The following is a 21,372-nucleotide window of genomic DNA, read 5'->3' as shown; positions in this document are numbered from 1 at the left end:
AAGCTAGGACCAGAATACAGAGGAAATAAACATTAAAAATAAGCCAAGGCAGCAGTCCAAAGCAGTTGAAGTATACCCATTTCTGACCCCAAAACACAAAAGCTCAGAAGCTCACTTTTAAGTAGAGACTTTGTTTCGCATTCAGCATAATTGTTTATATTTATGCAATACCTGAATATGCAGCAAATTGCATGGGACTATATCTGAACAATACACTAGTGTCCTAAATGTAGGAAATTCCCAATCTATGCTATTTTGTATCCAGAGAATAATTCTATAATTTCCCATATGAATTTTTGATCAACATAGATGTTAGGGAAATGTCTTGCAGTTAATAAAAATATTTTCTTTTCATTAAATATAAATAATTGCCCATCTTCTTCAGAGAGCAGTCTATATATAGATATTTAAATTGTTCACCCAAAATCCATGGACCAAATCCATGTTCGACACTAAGATCCAATTGAACATAATTTAATCATTTGTTGAGGAGGAAGAAGCTTATTTTGAGATATTCCAAAACTCAAGAATTTCATTATGATTTCAACTTGTATTGCATGAAAGAAATGTAAACATGGCACTTGATAAATGACCTAAAAATACTGTACCAATGGTCAGTGTCTGTACCAGCAGTTTGGAGACAGTGTTTCCAATGCAGTCTTCTCACTTCAGAAGTTTAAAAAAAAAAAAGAACACATTATGAAATCTTCTCACTTCAGGTAGTCTACAAACAAGGAAAGTTACTTCTGGATGCATACTGTTACCCCATCTATCCTATAAAGACATACTCCAAAAATCACAGTCAAGACCAACCTGAATTTTAAATCCCATGGTGGTAATCTGGGATAAGACAGGGTTTCTCTTTAGGCTGATGAGTGAGAATTTTTTTCTCCTTAAAAAGAAAATCATTATTGTCTTTTAGGAGAGAGATAAAGGCAAAAGACATAAAGTAATCAACTTAAAATGGATTCTCATTAAAAAAAAAAAAAATAGCTGGGTCAGCAGAATTACTGAAGAACAGTTATGTGAAACGTAGTTATAAATGAATAAAGAAACCAATAAGATAAAGATATCACATTAATGAAAAAATAATTATTACATTCCTGTCCTTTTTGATGTTTTCTCTGATAATATTTCCTTCTTCATAAGATAGTATAATCTCTAGGCAAATTTCCAAAGAAATTAAGAAATTAAATATGGTTTGAAGGAAAGAAACAGGGAAGAAGGAAAAGAGAGAGAGAAGAGAGACTGAGACAGAAAATAAAGAAAGGAAAGTTTAAAAAGTGGCATTTTTAGAAGAGCTTCCAGGACTTGAATTAGGTATGGTATTAATTTTTTTCCACCAAGTCTTAGTCTTGGCATGTTTCTGAAAAAAATGCAGGAATTTCATGGATGTGGGAACTGGTGATGGAAAATGCATTATTTCCAACACAACAATTGTTGTACTTGAGAGAAACTATATGGGAAAAAAATAACACCCTAGAATAAATACAAATGAAATTCATGTATCAAAACCAATACTGTGAAAATAGTTTAAATGTTTCTTGAATTTAGATCTAGTCATTAACCTAAATGCAGATTTTAGTTGAAGCCACACTTCTGCCTCATGGTCAGAAGGCCTGAAAACCTGTGGCGTGGAAAATTGGCAGGAAGGAGAATATTGAATTGGTCTCCATGGAAAAACAGATTTTGGCAGCCATAACCTCCTCCCTGGCAGGTCTCTCTCCCCCTCTCTCTTTCTTCCTCCCTGTTTCACTCTTGTCCCAGGAAAGAGGCTGAGGAAAGACCATATATCAGCTACAACAGCAAGCAGTTGTCAATCTGACCATTCATCGACCAGCCGTTCTCATTGGCCTTGAATCCTGTGGTTAGGGTAAAGCCCCAAAATTGTCGCAGCCCTAGACTCACCCTCTGAGAGCACAGAGGCCATAGATTCCCATTCCTACTGGCTTTGGTTTCCTTCTCCCCTCAAACAAGAAAGTGGGGTGGAACACCTGCCTCACCCGATGTCCCTGAAAGAAACTGCAATCCACAAATGGAAATGATAAATTCATTCGCAGAAATCCTAAAAATCTATTCCTCTCTTTCCACAACCCCTATCCTATTTACTCCGCTATTCTGTCTGGTTACCTCAGGGAAAGCAGATATTTCCTCAGAGTTTTATTTAATCTAGAGGGCTTCTGCAAAATCATTTCTCCACCCAAGAAGGTCCTAACAGCCCACCTCACCCCTAAAGTTCAGGCTCGTTCCCTCCTGGGCTAGCCCTAAACCCAGGCTCCATCAAGCTGCCCAACATTTTCCTTCCAGCCTCGTTTCCATCATCCCCCTACCCCAGAGCTTCCGGGGAATGTTCGTCACGCCCCTCCGGTGGGTTCCAGGCCCCTTTGCATGAGCGAATTGAGGCAAGAACTACCTCCCTAGAGTCAATGTTGTGTCCATGTGCTGTGCCTGTGCCTCTCGGTGGTTTTCACGGTGATCTTTTCTCTCTTTGCAGCTGGTTAATAATCCACTAGCAAGTCAGGCTGCAGCGGCTGCAGCAGCCATGAGCTCCATAGCAAGCTCACAGGCCTTTGGCAATGCCCTCTCCAGTCTTCAGGGGGTCACAGGTCAACTAGTTACTAATGCACAAGGACAGGTGAGTGGGAGATGGGAACAAGAGTGCATTTTTGTGGCAGATTGAACTCGGAAAGGAAATGAATTTCTTTTGCATGACAGTGATATGTAACCGCATCTATTCGAGGCAAATAAATAATGTTTACTAGCAATGTCAAGAATAGGAGAAGGGTTGGGAGGTGTTTCTATATTTTAGAAGCAAGATTTTTTTTCCTACCTCTAGATTGTCAAAGTTTTATTTTGTTTTTATCTCTGTACCGTGACTCATGTTATGACGTTATATGAAGAAGTTACTTTGCATTACAGGGGCATTCTTTCAAAAAAAAAAAAAAGTTACATTTTAAAAATAAAATGCCAGTTTTGCTTTTTTTATTTTTCACTTAGGGAAGAACTTGGATAATGAGGGAAACTGATCAGTTTCCTTCCATAATTGCTGTAAGATATCAAAATTAGTCTTAACAAAGCCAATTTTTGAATGTATGGGAAGGTGATGCAGAAGTCTTATAAAAGCAACAAAGAAAAGGGGTGAGTTAGAATGAAGCCAATTGCAAGTCAGCTCCATGGGCCCCGGCCTCCTGCCAATTCCCATGGAAGCCAGGCAACCTCTGGCATGCTTGTTGATTTACTTCAGTATGACAGGGGCAGTAAACCTTCCTCATGTCATGAGATAGGGTCCGTCCCTTCACACTGCTAATGTGCCACGTAATGGTCATACAAGATACTGGAAGAGCTTCACACGACTCAATAAACCCAAAACCTGCATAAAAAGCAAACGACATGAAACTGATGATGTTAGGGTACCCTCCATCCGAAGGCCTTTCTCAGAACCCAGTGGTTAGGACACTTGGTTTTCCAGTGTGACTGTTCATGATCATGAAATCCAAGGGAGAAGGGGCTAGCATTCTCACAAAGATTTTTTCCCCAGCCTTATTTATTTGCCCAGCAGTGTGTCTGCATCCTCCCTGCTTGGCCTGCTCTGTGGAGAGCAGGCATTTCGATGTCTTGAACCCTGTTTTTATTTTACATAAAGAGTAAACAAAGATGCATTATAAGCTAAATCGTCTCCGTCTACGTCCCAGGGAAAAAAAGCTGACCTTGTTTTATTTCCTGGGCGGGTGCAGGATTGTCCCATCAGAACCCCGAGGGCTGAACGATGGAGCTTGTCAAAGAGAGGCCCCATGTAATGAATCATCTTATCACAGGTGCACACCACACATATTAAAGGAGGGTTGTATGAACACTGTGCCCTCTACAGTAACCTTTCAATGTCTGCTTTAACCCTTGTTCCAATCCCTTTTCATCAAAGGATCCTTTTATGCAGCCGGCTCTAAATGGAGGCTCTCAAAAGCCTATTAAGATTTCTGGAGGGACGGGGTATTGGTGTGGAGGAAAAGTTGGTTTTAATATCTATAACTCATACTCACATCAGCTCGCTGCTTCCTAGAGCTGTGCCCAGAAATAGGACACCCTGCCTCACTCCGGCCAGGGAACTGGCCCTTGAGATGTAAATTTTAGGGGTTCAAGATAGAAACCATATCCACCGACGGATATTTCCTCTGATTTTTGTGTTCCTACATCTAAGTAAAATACACTACTATTCTCTATCACTTGAATATTTGTGATGCATAAAATCCATTATATAGAAGGAATTATTAGGATTTTATTCTTCTGATCATTTAAGGGCTGATTACTTTGCCAATTAGATATTCTCGGGGGCTGGAGTTACTACCTTTGCTTTTTTTGGCCTTTGCCAAACCCCAGGGATAGCTTTCCCAGCCCATAAGTACCCATTAGAAAATGATCTTACAAGTAGAAGATTGATTGGTACTGTGCATACATTGTATAAGAGTTGACTTTAAAATATCTTACTTTAGAAACTGTGGTATGATCGTTTATTTGATGTGGTACACAAACCTCCTAAAGTGGAAAAAAAATTACATTCACAGAGAAATCAATAATGCCCACTCATGAAATCTTAAGTTTTAACACATGTGCCCAGTGGAGTCATGTCTTCTACCTAGTGCAGAAAGAGTTCAAGAGTTAAAATACTCAAACTTCCAGTGGATAGTTGGCCATATTCCTGTAGCGATATGGTTGGTTTTGTTTGTTTGTTTTGGGTTTTTTTTTTTTTATGTTTAGAATATCAACCCGGTTATCTTCCCAGGAAAAGGTGCATGTCCTACAACTGTTGGCACAGAGATACTTGCATGGCCCCGTGAAGTGGGGTGAACAGCCTATGGTCAAATTACACCAAAAGAGATAGGCAAAAATTATCTATTTTTTGTTTGTGTGTGTGCATATTCCTTTGGCTTATGTTAACGTGGCACAAAAGGTAGCAATACATTGAAACCAGATTCTTAAAATTAGCCTTGCTCAAAATACCATGTAAAGTAGGATTACTCCACCCAGCCCATTTTCGATTTCTTAAAAATCTCCATAGCGCTTTCCCAGGAAGGGTACAAAGAGAAAACTCAGAATACATTTAAAGATTCTTTCACTTGAGTTCTTGACGTCAACTACTGTTTACATTTGGAAGTTCACCCAGGAGTAATCACATTAAAATCTAAACCTAAGTGTGGAAAGCATGTTTTACTCTAGTGATCGTTTGGTGAGGTTAGGTCTGTTGAGAAGGTGTGGGGTGAGATGGGGGTTCTATTATCAGAAATGTTCTGATCCTCCCCTCCTGCTAGATTCTTTTGGCTGCCCGGAAACAAAAGACAAGATTCAGTAGTTAAGACTTTGAATTCAGACCTACCTGGGATTGAGTTTAGGCTTCACCTCTTTCTAGTTTTATGATCTTGGAGCCATGACTTAACCTACCTAAGCCATGATTTCATTCTTAACGTTCAAATGGAACCTATATGAGGCAGCCGCGAAACTTACTTAGTGTCTCACAGGGCCCACAGCCTATGCCAGTGGTGCACTTTTGCAGGGCAAGCAGTCCTAAGGCTGCCTCCTCTGGTGGGTAGATGCCCACCTCACATGAGGAGACATGCCAGAATCTTACTTCAGGCTCTTGGCCCTCAACTCTCAACAGAAAGAAATTCCCCCACCTGGGACTTGGCAGTTTTGCTTCCCTATCTTGGCATCTGACTCTGTTTCTATTAACCGGATATCAGTAAATTTAAAGAGACAGGAAATCTCCATATATTGAAGAATTTTATTCCTGCTCCTTTTTTTCCCAACCGGTAGTTATTATGAGCAAACAAGGAGGAAAAACTTCAGTCGTGTTTATAACTTTCTAACCCCACCCACTCATGTGTCATTAATTCAAAGAACAGACACTATTCAATAGAGTTATAAATTTTAACAGAAATACTGCGTTCTAAAGTCATAGAGTAGAGGCCAGGCATGGCGGCTCATGCCTGTAATCCCAGCACTGTGGGAGGCCAAGGCAGGTGGATCACTTGAGTCCAGGAGTTTGAGACCAGCCTGGACAACATGGCAAAACTCTGTCTCTACAAAAAAAATACAAAAAAAATTAGCTGGGTCTGGTGGCAGGCACCTGTAGTCCCAGCTACTTGGGAGGCGGAAGTTGCAGTGAGTCAAGATTGTGCCACTGCACTCCAGCCTGGGTGAGAGAGTGAGACCCTGTCTCCAAAATAAATGAATAAAATCATAAAGTACATATCTTACCCAAGGATGTTAAAGGCTCTAAAATTATATCATACCCAACTTCACTCTGAGGTGGGAAGGTAGCATGTGTCCTCCTGAAATTAGTAGTCATGAAATTGATCATGACTATGGCATTGCTGAGAAAAACATCCTAGTTCTCTTTGTTTACTGGATCTGGAAATCATGCAAGTGTGGCAGGTGGGCAATGGAATGGGTGCTAGCTGTGGACTTGTTTGAATTCCAGGTTGGCCCATAACTGGCTCTGTGACCTTGGGCAAATTACTTGAGCTCTTTGAGCCTCAGTTTTGCCAATTATAAACTAAGGATACTAAAATCTAAGCTCCTAGGTTGTGAAGATTAAATGAGATAATGTGTGGGAAAAGCCTACCACAGTGCCTGAGTACACAGGTATTCTCAATAAATGATTGCATAATTATCATCATCATCATTGTTAAGAGTTTTGTCTCATAGTTTCTGGAAACCTATATTTCATCTGAACATGCAGCAAGAGGCAGTACAGTGTACAAGCAAAAAGAAAGGGTTCTGGAGCCAGACTGCCATCCACCAGCTGTGAGACTGGGCAGTTTCCTTATTCTGTGCTTCAATTTCTTCATCTGAAAAATGGAGATAATAATAACACCAGGTCCTAGGATTAAAGTCCTGAGAATGGCATCAGGCATGTAATCATCACTCAATAATGCTATCACCCAATAAATGCTACCTATTAATCAAGATGGTATGTGTTTTCAGTTCATAACTGTGCACAAAAACCCATGCTAAAGTCTGTGTATGTGTGAGGAGTTTGAGAATGTGAAAATCTTAGTAGGACATTAAGTTATTTTAAGGAAATCTTACCCTTATCTTGGATAGTTCAGTAGGGAGGAGGGAAAGTGTGAGTGTATATACGTGCTCTTAACACTCAGTGGGTATGTTCAAGATTTGGCAAGTAGATTTACTATCGATTTGTTCAGCTATAGAATTGGCTTCCCTGGTGCCCCTGGCAATATCTTCTTATTGGCGTTATTGCAGCAAAGTAAAAGCAAATGAAATTTTATTTTCTACTGGTGCTAAAGAAAGCATTCTACATTTTAACTGAAGCTCAGAATGTTTCCTGATGAAATTAAGTCCTAGACCACTCTGAAATTTTCTTAAGTGGCAGCAAGTCAAGTCAAATGCATTGGTCCTTAAAAAGCCAATCAAGGCAGGGAGGTGAAATCAACTAAACATCACTATTTCAACGTATTAAAAAGAAGGAAAAGTAAAGAGACTTACCTGGTCAGGTTACTCAAGAATGTACATACTATTGTATGTCAGCTGAGCAGAGTTGGTTTGGTGAGATTTGGAAGGATTTGCTGGAGCAGTGTAGGATAGGGACTGCCTCCTAAAATGACCACAAGGCCATGATGAAAGAAAACCTATCGAATGGTTCTAACAGCAGCCTATGCATTATGACTTAGAGAATATGCCTTTGATGGCGCAAAACCATTGATTGCCATTCAATTCTATTCAAAAGCTCTGAGCTAGAGAGGGCTGGATGGAGAGGCAGGAACACCACCAGCATCATGGATGTACGCATCAACTGGAAGGCCATCCTGATGTCATCACTTTCAAACATGGTTAAAAATACGTATCTTAGAATTGAAGCAACATGATGTTCAGATGGGGATGTTGCTCTGAGTTGTAATAAGATAAATAACATCTCCAGAGAGCAAGAGAGTAGCTAAGAGCATGGGCTTTGATTGGAACCCAAACACTATCACTTCTTAGTTGCGTGGACCTTGGATACGTTATAAAACTTTTTTCTGGGCCTCTGTTTCCTCATCAGTAAAACAGGAATGATAGGCTTCTCACATATATTTGCTGTGGGTTTAAATGTGGTAGAAAAAGTGCCTGACACAGTGCCTGATATATGTCATAAGCATTTAATAAATCACGACTATTCTTTTAGGACGAAAACCCAGCAATTGACCCTGAACTGTGGGTTGCGAAAGTAATTAGCGCAACCTTTTAAATACATGAGAATCTTTTAAAGCAAATCACTACAAAATAAATGAAAATAAAGTTATAGTAAATGCAAATCTCAGCCAAAGGATTGAGATATAATGAATTTATTCAGTGAGTGTTGAGTCCCACTCTAGGAGTTATTAGATCTGCCAAGAACTAACAAAACCATAGCTGAACACATTTGTAAAATTATTTTCAAACCCTGTGGAAAAGAAATATGTGTAATTCTGACCATGTGACTAAATAAATGAGGTTCATTAGAAATATCCTGCCAAAGCCAGTTGATCAGGAGTTTAGGGAGATTCACATATATTACTTTATTTCATTTTAAACAATGAAACATGTTAAATGCATAGAAAATAATTTTTGCAAAACAATACAAAAGGCACTCTTGTTTAACCACCTGCATATTGACATTTTTTCTCCATATTAGCTTCAGTTTTCTTGCTTATTTTTAAAAGAAACAGAGGGGTAGGAGCGGCGGGAAGCAGCCACACACAAAAAATTAATTTAAAAAAAATTTTTAAGATAAAAAAGAAAACATGACAGACATAGCTGAAACTGTAGCACCTTCTTCTCCCATTCTCAAGGTGATTACCATGATAAAATGAACCCTTTCCATGCACGTTCTGCATTTTTACTCCAAAATATTAATTGAAGAAGCAAGATACGAAGTAATATGTACAGAATAATACCCTTTTTAAATACAAAAAAAGGCACTAGAACATATTGTTTCTATATTTTGCATAAATAAGAATCAAACATGTTTTGTTGAAAACTCAGAGCTGGTGTCTGTATGTTTTCTCACAAATACAATGAAGAGACCAATCTATTCATAGCACATTGCTTAACTAAAGCTTTTGACCATCTTTTATAAACCAAAAAAAATCTGAAAAAAGCTTGTATTGTCTCATGTGCAATGTCATTACAGGAAATTTTATTTTAAAAGGTGTAAAAATTAAGTCGCATTGTGTGAACTATACTTCAAGTAGCATTTTTAAAAATCGAGTAACATTTCTTAAATCAGCTCTTTCTAGAGACTGGGAAATATATATGTTCGCAGGATTAGTAACATTATAGGAATTTTACCCTGACTTCATCTGAGTTATAAAGATAAAACAATAAACAACCTCAATCTTTCTCCTAACATACCAAATTTCCCCTTTGAGCCCAGTTGAGAGTTTTATTTCCTCATTTCCGGAGAAGCAGTTGCATTAATGACGTTTTTCCCTAAGTGTGCGCTTCGGGAAAATAACGAGTCCCTCAAGATGCCCCACAAACCAGAGTCCCCTGGTCCGAGGAGCCGGACAGCGCCGCGCAGCCGTCTTGCGTGGGACCCACCCGTGGGCGGAGCCAGGCGGTAGTGCTGCCCCGCCGAGCTTCACCCCAGCAACCTCTTTTATTTTCTTAACCTTGTTTTCCCCAACCGAACACTTCCTAGAGTTCACGCTGGCAGAGCCACTTCAAAAAATGCTGCAGGAAGCCATTCACACTCATTCTTACCCACTTTTTTTAAAAATGCGAAATAGTGATTTAAATCAGAAAAGAACCTCTTCCAGTGGGGGCTTCCTTTGCAACCGGGGCTTCGCGGTGGTTTCTGTGTTGTTCTGAGGGCACACACCTACATAACACTTTTGCAGAAATAAAGGATCTCATCTCAAACTGTTGCCAAAAGTCCCAGGGACTCGTCATATGCAAACCGAGGGCAAATGAACGTGGGACGACCCGAGGCGCTCCCTGAAGGGGCTCTCCTGCAGTGCCCAGGCAGAGGGGGAGTGGGAGGGTGGCTGTGGAGTGAAGGGCGGAAGTGCCCTCGCCGTCCTGAGGCCTGGGACCCTCTCGATGGTAAATGGCGCTGTTGAGCCCCGAAGCGCAGGGACTCCGCGGGCGACGGGCTTGACGGGAAGCTTTGGTGTGGTGCGGCCCAGCTGCGGACACGCTGGATGTCAGGGCCCCAGCAGAAGCGCCGGGCTGTGCCTTCTTAGGACGGCGGGTGCGGCCCTGCCCAAGGTCGCCCCGCCCTCCATCCTTCTATCCCCGCACCATATTTCTGAAATGAAAATGTTATCAATCGCTTTAGGGTTACCTTAAAGAACTGAAAGGAAAGCCCTCTCTGAACTCTTTCTTTCTACTCTCCTTGCCCAGCAAAACTCAGCAGTGCAAGCTGCCATGTACCGTAAAAGGGGTGTGTAGGAATGCACAGTGAGAAATCTACTTTGCAGGATTCTCCCTGAAGATTGAGCTAGAGAGGACCAAGCTCTCTCTCACCTAAAGCAGAACTGGCGTGCTGTCACTTTCCCCCTTTCTGGCTGCTGCAGCGTTTTGTTTATCTTTTTATTTTGTTTGTTTATTTATTTATTCATTTATTGAGACGGAGCTTCACTCTTGTTGCCCAGGCTGGAGTGCAATGGCACGATCTTGGCTCACTGCAACCTCCACCTGCAGGGTTCAAGCGATTCTCCTGCTTCAGCCTCCCTAGTAACTGGGATTTCAGGCGCACACCACCACGTCCAGCTAATTTTTGTATTTTTAGTAGAGTCAGGGTTTCACCATGTTGACCAGGCTGGTCTCGAACTCCTGACCTCAGGCGATCCACCTGCCTCGGCCTCCCAAAGTGCTGGGATTACAGGGGTGAGCCACCACTCCTGGCCCATCTTTTAAATGTTTACCCGTGAGTATTTCATTTTCCTGGGAATTAGGAAACGTTTTCTTGTGGAGGCTCCTAAATCAAGACTGTTGGCACATCTTGTCTGTCTAAAGGACAGGAGAGGACCAATTAACTAACGAAGCAACCTAAATAGCAGCTATAATTCTAAACAGGTACTAAGTAACAAGATGCCATTTACAAACAGCTCCCTCAGAGCTAGTCTGACATATTAGCTCTTTCTTTCATGAGCATAGTTTACATTCCAATTAGTGCCTCCCTATGGCAAAATACGATAACGAATGTTCACGTGACTTCTTACTGTGCGCAAAGCTCTTTGGCTTAATTCTTAGAGGAGTGCTAGGCTTTAGCTGAAGTCCTTTGGGCCAAGTGACTTCTAGAAAAGAACAATGAAAATAATATCTCCCAAGCATTGAGCCTTCACCCTGGGGCTGGAATCATCTATAATCCTAACAGAGCAGTTCACGGCAGATTTGATTGTCTCAGCTGTGCAAACTCTCAAGGCATCAGGGGTTAAGTGACTCCCTGGGATAACATCTTTTGGAAGTGGCAGAACTGAGATTTGAGTTCGAAGTCCATTCCCATTCTTCCATATCACCCTGATTTTCTCGGGTTCAGAGACCTGGTTCATTTCCTGGCTGTTCCATAGACATGTCACAAACTCCAGAACCTTCATGTCTCCATCTGCAAATGGGAATTGTAATTCTTGCTCTGTCAACCTCACAGAGTTCTCTTGAAGGCATACACACACACACACACACACACACACACACACACACACTTGAAAACTGTAAAGAGATATAAACCTTACCGAATAAATACAGGGTATTTTAACTGGTATTCTTACTATCATTATTTTTACTAATCAAAGGAACTGGACAGGTAGTGTCAGGGAATTGTCTAAAGCAATGAGATGTTCTTGAAAAGTCTGTATCAGATCTCCACTTCTTGCCAGAGAAAATCGCCTTAAGGTGTCCATAGGTCTCCTGCCTTCCAGTGAGGCAACCTAGCGATGAGGAAAGAAATGGTGAGTGCTTCGTATGGGCACTCATCAAATTAGCCTTTCAGAGCTCAATAGAAAACCCTATCCTAGTGAATCTTCTGTTGGGCTGAAGATTGTTGTCCCACGCAGCACAGTGATGTTAGAATTGATCGAGCTCCTAATGTGGCAAGACCCCACACATTTCTAGATCCACCCAGAATAAGGTAAACCCTTCCAAAGAAAAAGAGGAATATTGAATGCTGTATTTTGAGTCTTCTTACTCTGTGAGGTTGATAGAGCAAGAATTAATTATTTTGAGTCTAAGACACCACTGATTTTAAAAGTCATAGCACTGATTTTTGGAGGGGAGGAAAGAAAATACCACATTTGATAAATATATCAATTGTTAGAGGTAGCCTAATTTCAAAAACGTTAAAAATGTAAAAAAAAAAAGAAGTGATCATTGAAATGTTTATAAGTATAATTAAGGAAATATGTTATTTATTTGATTAATATCCTGAACCAATTCCAGTATCAATAAGACCATACAATGGGCTGTTGATGATGGCTCCTTTTTAGTATTTAACAAAAAGTCAGGGATGGGAGTGGAAGGCATTTATATCTCAGCTTTTCCAACTGTAGAATGAAAATTAAACTTGATTTGAGTAGAAGGAGGGCAGACAAGAAAAGGAGGAAGTGCTGAATTTTGGTTTAGCATCCTAGAACAACACCAGCTCCATCTTCAAACTATGTTTATAGTTAAGAAGAGCGTTATTGGAGAGGAGAAAACATTAAATTCATGTGAGAAACATTAAACTTTCAAATAAACTTTCAGTATATCATTTACCACACCATATGCCCAATAATGCACCCAACTTTCTTGTTGGCCTGTGAGTTGTTGACATGATGAATACTCTTAAGGATGTCATCAACTCACAGAGCCAAAAGAAAGAAATGAGAAATCAGAGTTAGGTAGGAATGGAAAAGTCACAACTCACAACAGGGAGAAGAGCCAGATTAAGTTCAAATGTAGGCCTTCGAATGACCCAGTTGAATTAAGTGCACTAGCCATTACTCCAAATTGCCATTTATCTCGCCAACTAAGTTTTTCTACCTGTATAACTAACAATATAAGTAGATCCTGAGAAGATGTCATCAGGTGGAGGGTTCAGAATACTACAGTGAAGTCAAGATGTGATGCAGCTTTATATTTGTAAGTAAATGCTATTAATCAAGCAACACACAGATACACAAACAGGAAAAAAAATGTTGCACACTCCCTAGATCAGATACTTGCCAATAGATACTCACAATAAACCAATCTCCTTATAGTAACAGAGGTGGACAGTGCAAATATCCATGTACTGACATGAAAGGTGGCCCAGGATAAAGAACATGGACTTTCAAATCAGTCAAATCTGAATCCTGACTTCATCTCCAAGCAGCTCTGCACCCCCTGGCAAGATATTTAATCTTCTTCAGCTAAAGTTATCTCTTCCATGAAATGACACCAATATATTCCTCTCAAGTTTGTTAGGAGGATTCGTATTAATAGCAATAATAAATTAATATGTTGCTGCCACTAATTGAGCACTATTTATGTGCTAAGTAGCTATTTATGTGCCAAGCACTTGATATATTACTTTATCTTTACCACCACACACAATGTGGTTTATTCCCATTATACAGATGAAGAAACTTCCAATATCACCCAACTAGGAATGGCTGGATTCAAACTCAGTTATGTCTAATAGAGATTGCTTTTAATCACTGTACTGTAATAATAATTTAAAACATTTTGTTTTGTTCACTGCAGCTAGAACCAAGTGGCTAGAATGGCACCTGGCACATAAAGACCATAAATACAGTAATAAAATCTGTGGCCTGAATGGAGTATTTCATATATGCTAATATGCTATTCAATAAGCATTTTTGCATAAATTCATCATTTCATTTCATTTCATTCTCACAATGATTTTGCACTATCATCTCTAATTTACAGCTGAGGAACTGAAGGCTCAGAAAAGTTAAACAGGTCAGGCGCGGTGGCTCACGCCTGTAATCGCAGCATTTCGAGAGGCCAAGGCAGGCAGATTAGTTCAGGTCAGGAGTTCGAGACCAGCCTGGCCAACATGGTGAAACTGTCTCTACTAAAAACACCAAAAATAGCCAGGTGTAGTGGCAGGCACCTGTAGTCCCAGCTACTTGGGAGGCTGAGGCAAGAGAATCGCTTGAACCCAGGAGGCGGAGGTTGCAGTGAGCTGAGATTGCATCATTGCACTCCAGCCTGGGTGACAGGGCGAGACGCCATCTCAAAAAAAAAAAAAAAAAAAAAAAGAAAGAAAAGTTAACCAACTTTCCAGAGCCATACGGTCAATGATAGAGCCTGGATTTGAGCCCAGATCTGGCTGCTTTGAAGCCCAACTTTCCTCTGAAACAAAGCTGCTTTCAGCATAATATGCATAAGTGCCTAATACAGTGCCTGCCATATAGTAGTCATTTCATAAATATATATCTATATATAGATCTATATTTTAACCACTTAGGGTGGCTGATCTAAAGTAGAGTCCGTGTAAGTTTTTTGTTTGTTTTTTGAGACTGAATCTCATTCTGTCGCCCAGGTTGGAGTGCAGTGCTGCCATCTCTGCTCACTGCAACCTCTGCCTCCTGGGTTCAAGCAATTCTCCTGCCTCAGTCTCCCGAGTAGCTAGGATTACAGGCACGCACCATCACGGCCCGCTAATTTTCGTATTTTTTTAGTAGAGATGGGATTTCACCATGTTTGCTAGGCTGGTCTCGAACTCCTGACCTCAAGTGATCCACCCACCTCAGCCTCTCAAAGTGCTGGGGTTACAGGAGTGAGCCACTGCGCCTGGCCTAAAGTAGGGTCTGTTTAATATATCGAAGTTTTATGTGGATATGCTTTTAAGTTGGTCACCCAGCATTACTCTAGCTGATGAAAATGGCAATTGTTAATTTAATTAACTTACTTCAATTGTTTTAACAGCTAACATTTTGGGGTTGTTGTAAAAAGTAAAAGTAACAAAAGATGTTAAACCCTTGGCACCCACATCTGTCTTGAAACCCATGGTCCCGCCAGCAAGCAGAGAAGACCAGTTTGATGATTTTTGAGTCAGCTGCCCACACCATTAGTGACCGGGTAAGCTGGACAATCTTGTTTTCATCAGATTAGCAGCAGCAGCAACAGGCTAGATGATGTCTAGCTCGCCTCTATGACATGACTATATGGCTGCTAGACATAATAGCATTCACTTTTCTCCATAACAAAATGTTGTACTTTATTTAATCAAAAGGCAGGGCCACAGAGATAGTACCTGCTAGGGTCTTTTAACAACTGTTGATTTCCTCTGATGGTCTACAATGAAAACATTGCCATCTGCCTTCAGTAAATCTACAAGTAACATCAGCAAGCTATCCTAGATAGCCAAAAGGAAGGGGTAAATAACATGGGCAAAACCAAAAATCTGTTTTAAATTCACATGGAATTTGAAGATTTTCTTGCAAGTTTAAAATGGAAGCCTTCTTAATATGAGGATCTTCTCAGTATTATTGGGTTATAAAAGAACTATTTAGGATTTTTAATACAAAGGGTAACATTATTGAAAGAATGTTTATGTTTAAAAGGTGATACACAAATTCCTTAAATGAACACAAAAGGAAATGACATAGTGTGCTACTCCAGACTCTGAGAATTCATTTTGATTTCTGAGACTATAAAATCATACACATTTCTAAATATTTGAAAAGTAGAGTTTCTGCCCCCTCCAGGCTCACATGGAGATAAGGCAGTAGAAATAAGAATAGTATCTGTGGTTTTGCATATCTAGACTGGTTCCTGAAATCCAGAACCTAGATGAATCAGAAAGTACTAAAAACTTACCCTTCTCAGAAACCAAATATGATACTACAAACATTGCTTAAAATGCTCCAATTTTTTTAGCGAAGTTAAATAGATTATTTTTGGTTTTGTAGCTAAACATCTCAATGGTTCTTTGATGAAAGTATCACTATTCCAGCTTTTCCATTACTTAACAATATATATGGCTAGTCTGTGAATGATATCATCTGGCAAGGCTGTGAGACATATTCCTGACAAGGCTGTACTTCAAAAATAACTTTTGAAATTAAAAATGCCAAAATTCATGCTATCAGCATGAATTATAAATTATTGAGCTTAAAATGGGACAGTCAGAAAATCATTATATTTATTGATTGGTTTATTAGCAATAATAAATCATATTTCACCAGGACCAAATTTGAAGTGCCTTCCAAATACTCTTTTTCTGAGGGACATTTAAAGTAGGAATTAGAAAACTATGAGAAACCACAATTGGAAGAGTATATCCAGCTCTCTTTGCATACGTCTATCAAAAACTGGCTAATCATTAGGGATAAGGTTGCAGATTGGCCACCTATGAAAATGGGGATGCAATTTTATGAGAAAAACTCATCAGCATAATTCTAATGAGTTATGGTCTTTGTCGTGAGAAATGAGAAATTCTGTGGTCTCACCCTAAAGAACGTTAAAAAAAATTACTAACAGGAAATTGAAAAAGTAATATATGTTTGAGTGATGAAGACAACTTTTTTCTGATTGAATAGATAGATAAATATTTCATGCAACTATCAAAATACATTTAATTTTGCCACAATAATGGATATTCTCTTCGCAGAAAGCATATGAATCATCTTGGACTCATGAAACTGGGTGGTGATAAACAGATGCATCTTTAATGGCACTTGGCATGGCTTCATTCCCCACCCTCTTATTTTCTTAGAGGCTTATTTTGTTGTTTATCCTAATTTAAATTCAGCTTTGCAGCTTGTATGTGCTTACTGAGTATAAACAAAGTACAAAGGGATGCTAAATATGTACAGTATTTTCTTAAGCAATTGCCAAACATTTTCTTCACCAATTTCTGTTGCTCCAAAAAACTTGGAATATTGGAGATCACTGGTCCAAATTTAGGGTTTTGTTGTTGTTTGTTTGTTTGTTTGCTACCACTGCTGTAGCTCTTTTTTTTCTCATTTGGGAAGAAAAATAATATAAACAGTTTATAGGTCCAGTGGTTTATTTAGGAATGTTTCCTAAAGCTTCTAAGGACCAAAGCTGAGTGAAACTAACAGGTGTTCTCCCAAGCAATAAATAACTTTAATCTGATTTAGTCACTTAATCTGGCATCAACAAGCAGAAGCAGAAATACTTCTGCAAATTCTAGGTATTTTTGCTGGTATTAAAACTTTAAGTTTTAGGCAAAGCCATATAAAGGCTCATGAAGTTGGTCTTTCTGCAAAATGATGGCTTCACCACAGTTGTGCTTCTCTTTTAAGGGGGAAAAAAATGTTTTAGCAATTTGACAGTGTTGGCAGCTACTAAGAAAATGAAAAGAAACCATAGTTTAATTTGTAGTCACTGGGGGAAAAAGTAAAGAATGATGAAAAGAAACGTTTCCAGTTTATCCATAAAAATTTGTCTTTGTTTTCTAGTACCTGAAACATTTTTAATCTTTCTAGCGGACAAATATAATCAAAATGTTAAACCACTAAGAAGAACTGGAAATTGCAACATTAGATCATATTTACAAATATTTTCATTTCCTCCCACTGAATAAGTAATATTCAAATAAATAAGTGAGGAAAAAAGAATAACTAATGTAAGATGCTAGAAATGGAAACCAAGGCCACAATGGCTTGAAGGAATTCGTTTTTATGCGATATCACATGTGCCCTTGTTATAAATAACTGTGGGTGGAAATGTCCATTCACTTTTATTCAAACTAGAATTCTACAGATAGGAAAATTAAAATATATCATAGATGGGAACTTTTTGGGAGTGTGATGGAGCTGTGCCATTGTTTACAAGTAAGAAATTCATAGGATCCTTGTGATGGACTCAAGATGTGCAGAGGTGATGACTATGCTGTGGCCACTGGGAGGACATTGTGCTATGCAAAGTTGAGGTCATTTTCCACCGTGTGCCTGCCATGTCTACTCTCCAGTGGGAAATCAGCGGCTTCAATTTATGTCCTTAGAGACCAGAAGTCCCAATAGATCTACTTCCCACCTACCCTCCCCCGCAATAAAGTAACTCAGTCCAGATTGTTACCTGACTTACACAGGTATTTTGGTCATGTTCCTTCCTACAGAGTGGCTTTAAAATGAAATTTAGAATAGTCAGATATTTCTCGGACTCTCAAGATCTAGAACACTGCCTGACAGTGCCATCAACAATGGTGCAGCGCCATCACACTCCCAAAAAGTTCCCATCTATGGATATATTTTAATTTTCATATCTGTAGAATTCTAATTGGAATAAAAACGAATAGACATTTCAATACACAGAGAGAATAAGGTCATATTTCAAGGAAGGGTGAACTCGGTTGTCGAGCAACGAACACATCTGAGCATGTAATTGGTCTTCAAAAGGAGAAACTTTGGGAGATCACCTGAAGTCATCGACAGTTGCAGCAGTTTCCAGGAGGAGAAAAGAACCTCTTGAACTCTTGTCAACAGTGCGGGCTTCAGTTTTATGTAAATTGCTGCCATCTTGACTGTCCTGCCTACAGGGAGCCTAGGTTTTCTTCTCCATTGGTGGGTTGCTGGTGCCATAAGAGAGGATTTACAGAATACTCCTACTGATCCAAAAGAGAGGGTTTACACAAATTCAGATGGCTGGGTAACATCCTGGTCTTCTATAGTGGGAACTAGTACAATGTGGTATGCCCTGCCCCCATGCCAGGCACACAGGAGGCCCTCAGAAAGGATTTGCTGAGTGAGTGAGTGAGTGAGTGAGTGAGTGAGTGAGTGAGTGAGTGAGTGATGAATTTGTACATGAGCAAATGCATGAATAAAACCACCTCTTAGTTTTGAAGCCATCACAGAATAAAGCAGAGGGGTTCTGCCAGTGAAAATGCTGCCACTGTCTATATTGACATACGTTCAGTATGTAATTGTTAATATTTGTACAAACATAACCACGCTTATATACTTAAAGCTTCGAGTATATGTTAACCATAAGCAATACATTTCCCAGGAGAAGACAGGCACGAAGCAAAATGGCAAGTTCTCTGTCCATTTCCAAAAAGACGCCTGCAAGTTCCACTTCCCTTGCCCAAAAAGAATTGCACATAATGCTGAGCATCTTGCTTATCTGGCCCTTTCTGGGAGAACTACTTTGTATCCCTAAGTATTTCCCCTTAGTCACAGAGGAGGCCAGTCAACATTGATTCCAACATCATGCCTCTCTTGGTCTGTTCTGGCTACTATAACAGAATATGGTAGACTGGATGACTTATAAACAACAGAAACATATTTTTCATAGTTGTAGAGGCTGAGAAATTCAAGATCACAGTGCCAGCAGATTTAGTGTTCAGTGATGACCCACTTCCTGGTCACAGACAGCTATCTTCTTGCTATGTCCTTACATAGTGAAAGGGTCCAGGGAACTCTCTGGGGTCTCTTTTATATGGACACTAATCCCATTTGACCTAATCACTTTCCAAAGGCCTCACTTCAAATAGTATTACACTGGACTTGAGGTTTCAACATGTGAAGTTTGGGGGAACATAAATCCTCAGTCCATAGCAACGCCCAGCTGAACCTTGACAATAGCTGGAGATAACATTTTGCACAATTGACTCGCCCATCTCCTGTTTTCATCGTCCTACTTTCTAGTTGAGTAAAAAGTATTCAGAGCAGTAGAAGGAAAAAAGTACCGTAGAGAAATCAATTAGCCTTAAGTAATCCAGAACTTTCCAGTATGCTTTTCATTATGCCGATATATAATGCAGATAGAATTTTAAAACGTGATCATGGCAGGCACCTATACAGTGTTCAAAAAAAGGATACATTTCCTAGACACCGATTGCTGTCCACCAATCACTCCAGGAATAGACCACGAAGGTGGTTACAATGACTCCTTACTTAATTCTCATCTCGATGTAATAGAATCTTGTATAAATTTAATTTACTCTTTTGATTATATTCAGGATCAAATCCTTTTTCTATCAATGTTTCCTAAAGCTCTAGTGGAAACCCAGATAAAAGAGAACATGGCAAATCTCATAATTACAGTAAAATATGTAACCCCAGATATTATGCTGCGTCTTAAAATTTAAAATTTAAGGAAAAACAAACACACACAAAAACACAACACCTGCCTCCAGAGTGTGGAGTGTGCCAGATTCAGTTGTAGTATTATTGTAGTAGGAACTGTCAACTGTTCAGAATGGGGCCGAGGCTGCTAACTTTATTTTGCCAAAGGACCCGAGAAATATTCAAGTCCGATAAGAATGATCATTGAGTTGACTCAAGAATATCCATTGAGTTGACTCCTACCTGGGAGACCTGTCAGTTCCCTGAAATGTGGACTTTCTTCTGCGAGGTTTGCTGCTCATGGGCTGCATAACTAGAGTTCAGGCCACACTCTGTAGGCAAATTATTCCCATAAAGCACCTTTGGAATTGACATTATTCATCCCGTCTTACGTCATTAAGATCTAATAGAATCTCTTCTCCCTGCTTCATCGTTTGTAATTGGAAAGCACAGGCAGACATACTAGATTTCTTCTTCCCCAATAACTACATGAAAAAAGACTGTTCAAGAACGTGTTTGGGAGTTTGGTGTTTAATTAAACATAATAGAGGAAATGAAGAGCCACAAAAGCACATCTTTGTTATATTTACAAGCAAACTTGTAAATATTTCTGGTTACTAATGGGAACAACCTTACTAACCTAACTGTCAATGACCATGTCAAAACTTGTCCTGACTCTTCTGACCTTTTTTGATATATCGTAACTATTGTCCCTGTTGGTAGGCATTGACTGTTCCTGTTATAAGTTTAAGGTTTCAAAATCTTCAGAGGAATGTCAGCAACTAATGCATTTGAATAGTATGCATGTTTAAGTCAGCTGAAACTTCAACAATCACTATTATAAATAGCAGCTGCTACCTCTCAGAAATAAACCAAATTCATAGTTTATGGGAAAATATATTCTGCTCACAGTTTAAAATGCTCTACCTCTGCTAGATTCTTAAATTCTCTCCTCTCTTTTTCCTTGTCTCCTTCTTGCCTTCATTTCTCCTCTGTTTTTCAAGCACTTAGATGATAAAGTCCTGATGTTCATTATGACTCATAAAATGTCTTTTCTGTGTGTTATTGACCTTAATATTTGAGAGCAAGGCAGCCCTTTTCAGCCTTCTCAGTGGTGATGTTCCTCTTCCCTGGAACAAGAGCTCAGCGGTTTCTTGCTTCTTGACTTCTCTGGGCATCTCAGGTAACACAATCTTGTATGGCCACTTTAAATTGCAAATAAGATGCCCAGTTCTCTGACAACAGTCCCAACTGCAACTCTAATTTAAAACGCCATTAGCAGCCCCAACTGGGGCCTCCTTCCTGCTGCTTGCTGCTGTGGAAAAGGGTAGCCGGCCCCTCCTGCTCTCCCTGTTGGAATAGTGCCCATCCTGCTCCA

The 21,372-nt window shown here is 39.7% G+C and overlaps 1 protein-coding gene across 10 annotated transcripts in view; it reads left to right on the top strand.

Annotated features, from left to right (window-relative positions):
• Positions 1 to 21,372, top strand: part of POU6F2 (POU class 6 homeobox 2) — a 496,562-nt gene that overhangs the window by 431,797 nt on the left and 43,393 nt on the right. For 6 of the 10 annotated variants that reach the window (XM_045389033.2, XM_045389038.2, XM_065542098.1 and 3 more), the window contains exon 6: positions 2,495 to 2,635. The exons of the other annotated variants lie outside the window; for them this stretch is intronic. In XM_045389033.2, coding sequence (XP_045244968.1) covers positions 2,495 to 2,635 — 141 coding nt within the window. The remainder of the gene's footprint in view (positions 1 to 2,494; positions 2,636 to 21,372) is intronic. 10 annotated transcript variants of the gene reach the window in all.

The sequence above is a fragment of the Macaca fascicularis genome, chromosome 3 (assembly GCF_037993035.2).
Source record: "Macaca fascicularis isolate 582-1 chromosome 3, T2T-MFA8v1.1".
In the NCBI taxonomy this organism is placed as follows: domain Eukaryota; kingdom Metazoa; phylum Chordata; class Mammalia; order Primates; family Cercopithecidae; genus Macaca; species Macaca fascicularis.
Note: the sequence above shows the minus strand (reverse complement) of the source record. Positions and strands in the feature narration are given on the sequence as shown.